This window comes from Ammospiza caudacuta, chromosome 39, assembly GCF_027887145.1.
Source record: "Ammospiza caudacuta isolate bAmmCau1 chromosome 39, bAmmCau1.pri, whole genome shotgun sequence".
Classification (NCBI taxonomy): Eukaryota; Metazoa; Chordata; class Aves; order Passeriformes; family Passerellidae; genus Ammospiza; species Ammospiza caudacuta.
In genome coordinates, this window is record NC_080631.1 from 61,055 (window position 1) to 72,970 (window position 11,916).

Below are 11,916 nucleotides of genomic sequence, written 5' to 3' on the forward strand. Positions count from 1 at the left end.
TTTCGGCCACACTCGGCTCTTCGGTGAAACTCGGCTGTTTTCGGCCACACTCGGCTCTTCGGTGAAACTCGGCTGTTGTCGGCTACACTCGGCTCTTCGGGGAAACTCGGCTGTTTTCGCCCACACTCGGCTCTTCGGCTCTTCGGAACAATTCGGCCCGGCTCGGCTCCCTCAGGGCGGGAAGGCGGCTGTCAGAGGACCCCGGCACAGCGAGGCGTTTACCCACATGCCTGTCACAAACCCGCCGAAATACGCCCGCCCGCGGCGCCGCTGAGACCACAGCATGTCTCGGGTACACTTGAAACGCCACAGAAAAATCCGTCGGGGCCGCGCCGGGGTCGGTATTCCATGCAGGCAGTCCAGTGACACCCACCCCGGTCCTCCACTTCCCCGCCCTTTTCGCCGCCCTGTTGAGAAGGTCAATTAAAAGTCCGCGACATCCGCGACGCGCCACTCCCAAGGTGGCGGCCTCTCGGTGCAGGGCTGCAGTACCGCGCTCTGCCCACAAGGCGGCAGCACTGCCGCCCGCCCCAGCCGGGGGCGCAGCGCGCCTCGGGGCTGCGGGCAGCGAAGACGGCAAAAAACAACAGGGGCGATCCCCGCCGAAAACTGCTCTGAAATAAATGCCCCAAAACAACCGGGAAGAGGTTGTTGTCCTCCCAGTCCCCTCCCAGTCCCTGCCAGTATAAACCAGTGACCCCCCCAGTCCCTCCCAATCCCCTCCCAGTATAAACCAGTGATCCCTAAACCCCCCCCAATCCCCTCCCAGTCCGTCCCAGTTCTCCCAGTACAGCACACACTGGACACGTTTCTGTCAATGCTTGGATACTTTATTATTTTGGGGAGGGGTCACAGGGGGTTTTGGGGAGGGGTCCCGGGGGGTTTCTGAGGTTTTTTTGTTTGTTTGTTTTTTTGAGGGTTTTTAGAGGTTTTTTTTTGAGGGTTTATTCTGGGGTTTTTTTGGGGATTTTTGAGGGATTTTTTGGGGCTTTGGGGGGATTTTTGAGGGTTTATTTTGGGGGTTTTTGGGGGATTTTGTGGGGATTTTCCAGTTAATTCCCAAGGCATTTTTTTGGGGAGGGGGATTTTTGGGGAATTTTTTTGAGATTTCCAGGTGATTCCCAAGGCAATTTTTGGAGAATTTCGTGAGGAAATTTTGGGGAATTTTGTGAGGATGTTTTTGGGATTTTTGGGGGGATTTTTTTGGGATTTCCAGGTGATTGCTGTGGCACTTTTAGGGATTTTTTCGGGAAATTTTTGGGGGATTTTGGGGGGGGAATTTTTGGGGGATTTTGAGGGATTTTGCGGGGGGTTTGGAGGGCTTTGGGGCTTTGAGGGTTTTTTTGAGCAGGTTTTTTTTTGGGGGGGGGGGAGGGGTCCCAGGGCTGTTTTGGGGAGGGGTCCAGGAGGTTTTTTGGGGGGGATTTTGAGGGATTTTTGCGAGGCTTTTTTGGGGGATTTTTGAGGGATTTTTGATTTTTTTTTTTTTTTGGGGGGGGGGGGTTTGAGGATTTTGAGGGGTTTTTTGAGCAGGGCTTTTTTTGGGGAGGGGTCTTGGGGGGAGAGGGGTTTGGCGAGGGGTCCTGGGGAGCCCGAAGGGTTTTTTGCGGGGGTTTTTCTTTGGGGGTATTTTGGGGATTTCTTGAGGGGTTTTTTGGTTAATTTTGGATTTTTTGAGGTTTTTTGGGGGTTTTGGGGGTGTTTTTCAGGGTTTTGGGGGTTTTTTGAGGAGGGGTCGCTCAGGGGCTGGCGGTGGGCACGGCGGCCCCGCTGCCGGTGCTGCCCCGGCTCAGGGTGCGGCTGCGGCCGCGCTCGGGCTCGCCCGCGGTCACGGAGCCGGTGCGGGAGCGTGACAGGCGCGTCATGGCGGAGGCGGCCACTGCGGGGACACGCCCCCTTGGGACACGCCCCCTTGCCTGCCCGGACACGCCCCCCTCCCCGCTGAGCCACGCCCCTTAATGTGAACCACGCCCATTCCCTCTTTAACCACACCCCCCTGTGGAAACCACACCCCTGCCCTGCCCAGACACGCCCCCTTCCCCTCTGAGCCATGCCCCTTAATGTGAACCACACCCATTTCCTCCAAACCGCACCCATGCCCTCTTTAGCCACACCCCTTTGTGTAAACCATGCCCATTCCCCATTAAACCACGCCCCCTTCCCCTCTGAGCCACGCCCCTTAATGTGAACCACACCCATTTCCTCCAAACCCCACCCATGCCCTCTTTAGCCACACCCCTTTTTGTAAACCATGCCCATTCCCCATTAAACCACGCCCCCTTCCCCTTTGAGCCACGCCCCCATTGTCAAGGAACCACACCCCTTCATGTAAGCCACACCCATTTCTTCAAAACCACACCCGTTCCCCATTAAACCACGCCTGGTTATGTAAACCACGCCCCTTCCCCTCCAAACCACGCCCATTCCCCCTTGAACCACGCCCATTCTGTATTTAACCCCACCCCTTGATGTAAACCACACCCATTTCCCCCAAACGCCACCCATTCTACATTAAACCCCGCCCACTTCCCCAAACCACGCCCATTCTCCATTAACCTCCCCTTCATGCAAACCACACCCCTTCCATATAAAGCCACGCCCCTTTGCCTTAACCACACCCACTTCCACCCAGAGCAACACCCCATTCCCAAGCCACGCCCCCTTTGCCCAAGCCACGCCCCCTCACCCGGTGCGTCAACACGCATTAAAAAATCCCTGATGCATATTAATGAGCCCACCAAGCATATTAATGAACCAATTACACATGTTGAGTTTCTCACAAATATTAACGAGCCCTCGTGCATATTAATTAATCCACCAATCATGTTGAGTTTCTCCTGCATATTAATGAGGTTGTCATGCATATTAATGAGCCCTCATGAATATTAATTACTCCACCAATCATGTTGAGTTTCTCGTGCACATTAACGAGCCTGCCATGCATGTTAATGAGCCCGCAATGCACATTGGGTTTCTCGTGCATATTAACGAGCCCTCATGCATATTAATTAATCCACCAATCATGTTGAGTTTCTCGTGCATATTAACGAGCCCTCATGCATGTTAATGAACCCATCATACAGGTTTAGCTTCTCGTGGATATTAACGAGCCCTCATGCATATTAACGAGCCCTCATGCATATTAATGAGCGCACTCACTGTAGCCCATCCCCTGCAGGAAGTACTTGATGGCCTCGGTCAGGCGGCCGGGCTGAGGGAGGGGGCGTGGTCAGCGCTGGCCACGCCCACTGTCAACAGACCACACCCCCGAGGAATGGCCACGCCCCCAGGCCACACCCCCACCGACCTCTGACCCCTCACCTGGGCGATCTGCGGCTGCCCGCCCCCGTCGGCCATCTGCAAAGGGGCGGGGTCAGTCAGGGGGTCAGTCAGTGGTCAGGGGTCACTAAGGGGTCACGTAAAGGTCAAAGGTCACCTTCAGGAACGACGTCTGTGTCGGGTCCAGCTTGGCGTTGCACTCCACCTGTGGGGGCGGGGCCAAAAGCGGTCAGGGGGCGTGGCCAGTGGCTCAGAGCAGCGTGGCTACACTGACCACGCCCCTCCGGGTGGCCACGCCCCCTCCCCCCGCCACGCCCCCACTCACCACGGCATCCTCGTGCGGGGCCTGGTCACCGACCACCAGCAGGGCGGGGCAGCTGGGGGTCAAAGGTCACACAGGGGTCACACAGGGGTCACACCGGGGTCACTCGGGGGTCAGGGGTCAGAGGTCACTCACCGCAGGCTCCCGGCCCCGCTCCGCTCCAGGCCCAGGTCAGCGCGGCTGAGGGGGCGTGGCCACAGGTTAGCCCCGCCCACCATGGCCTCACCCCCTTGTAACCTCACCCATAATGGCCACACCCCTTTCTGGCCCCGCCCCTTCAGGACACACCCATTCCTTAGTGCCTCCCCTTTGGCCACACCCCTTGGTTGTAACCCCGCCCCCAAAGCCACACCCAATCACAGCCACGCCCACCAAGGCCACGCCCACTGCCTAAAAACCCAATGGCGATGAAACCCCACCCATTTTTATTGACTTTTAGCCACGCCCTCTCCATACCACACATCCCCTAAGGCAGGCCACGCCCCCTAGGGAAGGCCACGCCTCCAGGGCGGCCTGGCCACGCCCCCTCACCTGGTGTACATGCTCCAGAGCAGGGCGGGGTTGGGCGTGGCCGCCAGGTGCTCCCGGACACGCCTCACAGGGGGAGGGGCAGCCGCCAGCTCGTCCTGCGTGACCCCAGAGTGACCCCTGAGTGACCCCCCTGTGACCCCTGAGTGACCCCCCAGTGACCCCTGAGTGACTCCTGAGTGACCCCCCAGTGACCCCTGAGTGACCCCTGAGTGACCCCCCAGTGACCCCCCAAAACCCCCAATAAAACCCAAAAAAACCCAAAAACCCCAAAACCCCCCCTAAAACCTGAAAACCCCCTCAAAAACCCACACAAAACCTCCAAAAACCCCCAAAACAATCCCGAAAACCCCAAAAGCCACCAAAAAACCACAACCCCCCCCCCCCCCCCAAAAAAACAAAAATAAAACCAAAAATCAGCTTCCCCCAAAAAACCTAAAAAACCCCAAAAAGGCCCGGATTTCCCCCAAACCTGGGTGAAGAGGTGGTTCATGATCATTTCGTTCGTCGACATCGTCAGACCCGAGAGCTGGAATGGGAGGGGGCAGCTTTGTGAGACCCCCCCAAAAAAAACAAACCCAAACCCCCCAAATTTCCCCCCCAAAAAACCCCAAAAAACAAACAAAAAAAACCAAACAAAAAATCTCTAAAAAAATCCACAAAAAAACCCCAAAAAACCTCAATCCCCCCAAAAAACCACCCCAAAACAACCCAATAAAAACCCCAAAACCGGCCATATTTCACCCAAAAAAACCTCCAAAAAACAAACAAAAAACCCCCAAAAAATCCCTTTAAAAATCCACAAAAATAACCTCAAAAAACCCTCAACATCCCCCCAAAAAACCACCCCAAAACAACCCAATAAAAACCCCAAAAAACCCCCAACCTTCCCCAAAAAGACAAAAAAAAAAAAAACAAAAAACCACCCCCCAAAAAACTCCCAAAACCCAAAAGCACTACTTAAAACAACCACCCCAAAAAACCCACAAATTTCCCCCAGAACACCCATCCCAACCCCCCCCCCGAAAAAACCACCCCCCCCAAAAAAACCACCCAAAAAAAAACCCCAAAAGAAATGCCCCCAAAAAATAAAATAAAATTAAAAAACCCACAAAACAAAAATCATCTTTAAACAAACCCCAAAAAAGCACCGAAGGAAAAAAAAAAAACAAAAAAAAAACTAATTAAAAAAAAAAAAGAAAACCCAAACCAAACAAAAATCCCAGGAAAAAAACAAACAAACAAAAAAACACCCCAAAAAAAACCCAAAAAGAAGCACCCCCAAAAAACAAAAAAAAAAAACAAAAAAGAAACCTCCAAAACAACCCCAGAAAAATCCCCAAAAACGACCCCCAAAAAATCCCAAAAAAACAAACAAAAAAATCCCCAAAATTTAATAAAACCTCACCCTAAAAACCCTAAAAATAAACACAAAAAAATCCAAAATCTCTCCCAAAAAAAACCCCCAAAATCCCCCAAAAAAGCCCTGATAACACCCAAAAAGATACACCCCCTAAAAAAACCAAACAAAAGAAAAACCCCAAACAAAACCACCCTAAAAAAAACATTTAAAAACCCACAAAATAAACCCCAAAAACACCCCCAAAAAACCAAAAAAAATCCCCAAAAAATCCACGCAACCCCCCCAAAACCCCGCCCACTTAGCCCCACCCTCTGAGGCCCCGCCCCTTCAGCCCCGCCCACCTTGCTGGCCGCCCAGTCCATCCATCCCTTGGCTTTGGGGTCGAGGTTGACGAGCACCAGCCCCTCCACGGCCTCGTGGTGCAGCAGCTGGGGACCCAAAATCGCCCAAAACCGACCCAAAAATGGGCCCAGAGTGAGCCCAAAATCAGCCCCAAATTATCCCAAAAAAACCCCAAAAATAGGCCCAGGGTGAGCACAAAACCAGCCCAAAATCAAACCGCAAATTATCCCAAAAAAAAACCCAAAAATGGGCCCAGAGTGAGCCCCAAATCAGCACAAAATTATCCCAAAAACCCCAAAAATGGGCCCAGAATGAGCCCAAAATTAGCCCCAAATTATCCCAAAAACCCCCCAAAATGGGCCCAGAGTGAGCCCAAAATCAGCCCAAAATCAGCCCCAAATTATCCCAAAAACCGCCAAAAATGGGCCCAGAGTGAGCCCCAAATCAGCCCCAAATTATCCCAAAAAACCCCAAAAGTGGGCCCAGAGTGAGCCCAAAACCAGCACAAAATTATCCCAAAATAAACCCCCAAAATGGGCTCACAGTGAGCCCCAGATCATCCCCAAATTATCCCAAAAACCCCCAAAAATGGGCCCAGTGTGAGCCCAAAACCAGCCCCGAATTATCCCCAAAAACACCCCCAAATTTGGCCCAGAGTGAGCCCCAAATTATCCCAAAATCGACCCAAAAATGGGCCCAGAGTGAGCCCCAAATTATCCCAAAAAAACCCCCAAAAATGGGCCCAGAGTGAGCCCAAAATCAGCCCCAAACTATCCCAAAAACCCCCCAAAATGGGCCCAGAGTGAGCACAAAACCAGCCCAAAATCAAACCCCAAATTATCCCAAAAAACCCCAAAAGGGGGCCAAGCATGAGTCCCCAAATCAGCCCCAAATTATCCCAAAAAAAACCCCCAAAAATAGGCCCAGCATGAGCCCCAAAATCACCCCAAATTATCCCTAAAAACCCCCAAAAATGGGCCCAGAGTGAGCCCCAAATCAGCCCCAAATTATCCCAAAAACCCCCAAAAATGGGCCCAGAGTGAGCCCCAAATCAGCACAAAATTATCCCAAAAAAACCCCCAAAAATGGGCCCAGAGTGAGCCCCAAATTAGCCCCAAATTATCCCAAAAAACCCCCAAAAATGGGCCCAGAGTGAGCACAAAATCAGCCCCAAATTATCCCAAAATAGACCCCAAAAATGGGCCCAGAGTGGGCACAAAATCAGCCCCAAATTATCCCAAAATCACCCCAAAAATGGGCCCAGAGTGAGCCCAAAACCAGCCCCAAATCAGCCCAAAATTACCCCGAAATCAGCACAATATTACCCCAAAATCAGCCCAAATAAACCCCAAAAATATGCCCAGAATTAACCAAAAACCAGCCCAAAATTACCCCAAAATTACCCCAAAATGACCCCCAAAAAATCCCAAAATGACCCCAGAGTGACCCCAAATCCCCTCCCATTCCCTCCCAGTATAAACCAGTGACCCCTTTAACCCCTCCCAGTCTGATCCCAGTCCCTCCCAGTATAACCAGTGACCCCAATCCCCTCCCAGTCCCCCCCCAGTCCCTCCCAGTAACAACCAGTAAGCCCTTAAACCCCTCCCAGTATAGACCAGTATAACCCAGTAACCCCAGATCTCCTCCCAGTACAAACCAGTCCCTCCCAGTTTGATCCCAGATGATCCCAGTTTGATCCCAGTCCCTCCCAGTGCTCCCAGTACAACCCAGTGACCCCTTTAACCCCTCCCAGTACAAACCAGTCCCCCCCAGTTTGATCCCAGTGCTCCCAGTACAAACCAGTGACCCCCAGTTTGATCCCAGTTTGATCCCAGTCCCTCCCAGTGCCCCCCAGTCCCTCCCAGTTTGATCCCAGTCTTTCCCAGTCCCTCCCAGTGCCCCCCAATCCCCTCCCAGTCCCTCCCAGTCCCTCCCAGTACAAACCAGTGACCCCTTTAACCCCTCCCAGTCCCCCCCAGTTTGATCCCAGTTTGATCCCAGTCCCTCCCAGTCCCTCCCAATCCCATCCAAGTCCATCCCAGTCCCTCCCAGTGCCCCCCAGTTTGATCCCAGTCCCTCCCAGTGCTCCCAGTACAAACCAGTGACCCCTTTAACCCCTCCCAGTCCCTCCCAGTGCCCCCCAGTTTGATCCCAGTCCATCCCAATCCCCTCCCAGTCCCTCCCAGTCCCTCCCAGTGCCCCCCAGTTTGATCCCAGTCCATCCCAATCCCCTCCCAGTCCCCCCCAGTCCCTCCCAGTGCCCCCCAGTTTGATCCCAGTCCATCCCAATCCCCTCCCAGTCCCTCCCAGTCCCTCCCAGTGCCCCCCAGTTTGATCCCAGTCCATCCCAATCCCCTCCCAGTCCCTCCCAGTGCCCCCCAGTGCCCCCCAGTTTGATCCCAGTCCATCCCAATCCCCTCCCAGTCCCTCCCAGTGCCCCCCAGTGCCCCCCAGTTTGATCCCAGTCCATCCCAATCCCCTCCCAGTCCCCCCCAGTGCCTCCCAGTGCCCCCCAGTTCCCCCCACTCACCCCGAACTTGGCCAGCACGAAGGCCCCGGCCCCCACCCCCACCCCGACGATGCTGCGGATCCTGGGAAAGGTCAGAGGGGTCACGGCGGGGTCGCAGGTCACGGCGGGGGCGTGGCCCGACCCCTGACCTTTGACCTTTGACCCCGCCCTCGCCGCACTCACCCCAGGCCCTGCAGGACCCCCGGGAGCGCCTCGGCCAATTGCTCCAGGGAGGGGTACTGGTACCTGCGGGGTCAGAGGGCACGCGGGGGTCACACCGGGGTCACACGGGGGTCACACCGGGGTCACTCCCTTTGGGGGTTTGTGGGCGTGGTTACCCGGGTGGGTAGGGCGGGGCCCCCTCCTCCATGCCGGGCGGCTCCAGGTGCACCAGGTGGAAGCTTCTGGAAATCTCCGCCATCTCCGGGTGCCCGAAGAGCTCCGAGAAACACGTCAGGTCTGACATGGGGGGTCAGGGGTCAGGGGTCAGGTCTGACATGGGGGGTCAGGGGTCAGGGGTCAGGTCTGACATGGGGGGTCAGGGGTCAGGGGTCAGGTCTGACATGGGGGGTCAGGGGTCAGGGGTCAGGTCTGACATGGGGGGTCAGGGGTCAGGGGTCAGGTCTGACATGGGGGGGTCAGGAGTGAGGGGTCAGGGGTCAGGTCTGACATGGGGGGTCAGGGGTCAGGGGTCAGGGGTCAGGTCTGACATGGGGGGGTCAGGAGTCAGGGGTCAGGGGTCAGGTCTGACATGGGGGGGTCAGGAGTCAGGGGTCAGGGGTCAGGTCTGACATGGGGGGGTCAGGGGTCAGGGGTCAGGTCTGACATGGGGGGGTCAGGGGTCAGACAAGAAGTGGGGGAGGGTGGGGTCAGGTCTGGGGGGGAGGAGTCAGCAGGGTGGGGGAGGGGTCTAAAAAGTGGGGGCGGGGTCAGGGTGGATGGGGGCAGGGTCAGACGGGATGGGGGCGGGGCCAGCAGCACACAGGGGTGTGGCCCACATCCGGGAACGTCAGCAGGGCGGGGTCAGGGTGAGTGGGGGCGGGGCCAGCAGGGTGGGTGGGGCTGGGGGCGGGGCCAGCAGCACGCACGGGTGTGGCCCACATCCGGGAACGTCAGCAGGGCGGGGTCAGGGTGGATGGGGGGTGGGGTCAGAGGGGTGGGGCTGGGGGCGGGGCCAGCAGCACACAGGGGTGTGGCCCAAATCCGGGAACGTCAGCAGGGCGGGGTCAGGATGGATGGGGCGGGGCCAGCAGGGTGGGTGGGGCTGGGGGCGGGGCCAGCAGCACGCACGGGTGTGGCCCACATCCGGGAACGTCAGCAGGGCGGGGCGGCCGGGCCGGGGCGACCCCGAGGTCCAGGCGTGCACGACCCCGAAGGGCGTCTCCAGGAGGTGCTGGAAATGACCCAAAACGAGGGGGTTTAGACCCAAAAACGTGGGGGTTCAAACCCCTAAAATACGGGGATTTGAGTCACAAAATATGGGGGTTTGAACCCAAAAAAATCGGGATTTGCACCCCCAAAAAATGGAATTTTAGCCCCAAAAAATCAGGATTCACAGCCCTAAAATCTGGGGATTCGAGCCCCAAAAAACTGGGATTTGTGACCCCAACAAATGGGGATTTGCACCCCTAAAATATCAAGATTTGTACCCCAAAAAGTGGGGATTTTCACCCCTAAAATACGGGGATTTGAGCCTCAAAATATAGGGGTTTCTGCCCCAAAATATTGGGATGCAAGTCCCCAAAAATTCGGGATGTGCAACCCCAAAAAATGGAATTTATGTCCCCAAAAATGGGGATTCATGGCGCTAAAATACAGGGATTTGAGCCCCAAAACTATTAAGATTCAAACCCCCCAAAATGGGGATTTTAGCCCCAAAAAATCAGGATTCACAGCCCTGAAATCCGGAGATTCGAGCCCCAAAAAACTGGGATTTGTGACCCCAAAAAATGGGGATTTGCACCCCTAAAATGCGGGGATTTGAGCCCCAAAAATCGGGACTCGAGGCCCCAAAAATCAATATTCCCCATTTCCTCCCCAAATTCCCCTTTGTCCCCAAAATCCCTGAAATCGCCAAATCCCCAGAATCCCGAATCCTAAAATCCCCAAAATCTCCAAAATCCTAAAATCCCCAAAATCCCAAATCCCCAGAATCCCAAATCCTAAAATCCCCAGAATCTCCAAAATCTTAAAATCCCCAAAATCCCAAATCCCCAAAATGTTCAATCCCCAGAATCTCAAATTCCCAAATTCCAAATCTCCAAAATCCTCAAAATCTTCAAATCCCGAATTCCCAAAATTCCCCAAATCCCAAATCCACAGAATCCCTAAAATCCCCCAAATCCTCAAAATCCTGAAATCCCAAAATCCACAAATCCTCAAAATCCCAAAATCCACAAATCCTCAAAATCCCAAAATCCCATAAATATTGAATTCCAAAATCCCCCAAATCACCAAATTCCCGAAAATTCTGAAATCCTCAAAATCCCCCAAATCCTCAAAATCCTCAAATCACAAATCCCCAAATTCCCGAATCCTCAAATCTCAAATTCGCCGAATTTCCAAACTCCCAAAATCCCAAAAAACCTCAAAATCCTCAAATCACAAATATCCAAACTCCTGAATTCTCAAATCCCAAAAATCTCGATTTCCAAAATCCCCAAAATCCCCAAATCCCCAAAAATCCCAAATTCCCGCCCCCCCCCCCCCTTTCCCGGCCCCGCCCCAAACTCCCGGAACTTCCCCAAAAACTTCCCAAAAACTTCCCAAAAATTCCCCAAAACTCCCCAAAATTTCCCCTCCCCCCCTCCACGTCCCGCCCCTCCCCCCGCGCGGCCCCGCCCCCCTTTATTTTTTCCGCAAAAAAACCCCCAAAAATTAGAAAAAAAAAAACCAAAAAATAAAAAACAAACAAAAAAAAAAAAAAAACCCGGGGGAATTTCGGGGGGTGGGGGAGGGGGGTGGGGGGTGTGGGGGGAGGGGTGGTGGTCGCGCCCCTCCCCCCCTTGCCCCCCCCCCAACTCACCTTGACCTCGGCGGGGGGAGGGGCGGCCTCGTGCAGCTCCATTGACCCTGAACTCAGCGGGGGGGGGCGGGCTCTGGGGGGAGGGGCCGGGGTCAGAGGTCACGGCCGGGAGCCCCTCCCCCCCCCCCCCGAGCCCCTCCCCCACCCCGGGGCCGGACCCCGCGCCCACCTTGAGGCGCCCTCTGAGCGAGGCCACGCCCCCTCGGCACAAACCCCGCCCCCCAATCCCCTCCCCCACCCCGGGACCCCGCCCCCGCCCCCCGCCCCCCCCCCCCGCCCTGTGGGAACCCCGAAATAGCCCCGAGGGGGGGGAGGGGGAGCCCCGCCCCCGGCCCCGCCCCCGGCCCCGCCCCCGGCCCCCGGTAATTGCTGTAATTAGCGCGGCGCTAACGAGGCTCCCCCCGCCCTTAATCAGCGTCACAAAACTTCAACTTCAAAAACTTTCAAATAACTTTAAAAACTTTTAAATAACTTTAAAAACTTTAAAATAACTTTTTTCATTCTTATTTAACTTTAAAAAAATTTAATTAACTTTAAAATACTTTTAG

General features: G+C 54.8%; 1 protein-coding gene across 2 annotated transcripts; it reads right to left on the minus strand.

Annotated features, from left to right (window-relative positions):
• Window positions 1–1,504: 1,504 nt before the first annotated feature.
• On the minus strand, window positions 1,505–11,559 carry LOC131570780 (protein NDRG2-like). 2 transcript variants are annotated; one of them, XM_058823183.1, is made up of 15 exons: window positions 11,538–11,559; window positions 11,369–11,441; window positions 9,634–9,736; window positions 8,682–8,802; window positions 8,527–8,589; window positions 8,365–8,425; window positions 5,834–5,920; window positions 4,602–4,658; window positions 4,133–4,227; window positions 3,737–3,781; window positions 3,605–3,656; window positions 3,437–3,484; window positions 3,322–3,357; window positions 3,160–3,211; window positions 1,505–1,879 (listed from the first exon to the last, which is right to left on the minus strand). In XM_058823183.1, the coding sequence occupies exons 2-15, from the start codon at window positions 11,408–11,410 to the stop codon at window positions 1,740–1,742; spliced, it is 1,002 nt and encodes a 333-aa protein (XP_058679166.1). In that variant the 5' UTR covers window positions 11,411–11,441; window positions 11,538–11,559; the 3' UTR covers window positions 1,505–1,739. The 2 variants fall into 2 exon arrangements, with proteins under 2 accessions (XP_058679166.1, XP_058679167.1); XM_058823184.1 differs by lacking the exons at window positions 9,634–9,736; window positions 11,369–11,441; window positions 11,538–11,559 and adding an exon at window positions 9,329–9,359.
• Between the last annotated feature and the right edge of the window lie 357 nt (window positions 11,560–11,916).

What these genes read in the sequence shown, in the direction of transcription:
- LOC131570780 (XM_058823183.1), bottom strand. Translation starts at nt 11,410, where the DNA reads ATGGAGCTGCACGAGGCCGCCCCTCCCCCCGCCGAGGTCAAG. An exon ending in CTCCCCCCGCCGAGGTCAAG is followed by an intron (nt 9,737 to 11,368) that starts GTGAGTTGGGGG and finishes GGTCATTTCCAG; the next exon opens with CACCTCCTGGAGACGCCCTT. An exon ending in GGCAGCCGCAGATCGCCCAG is followed by an intron (nt 3,212 to 3,321) that starts GTGAGGGGTCAG and finishes CCCCTCCCTCAG; the next exon opens with CCCGGCCGCCTGACCGAGGC.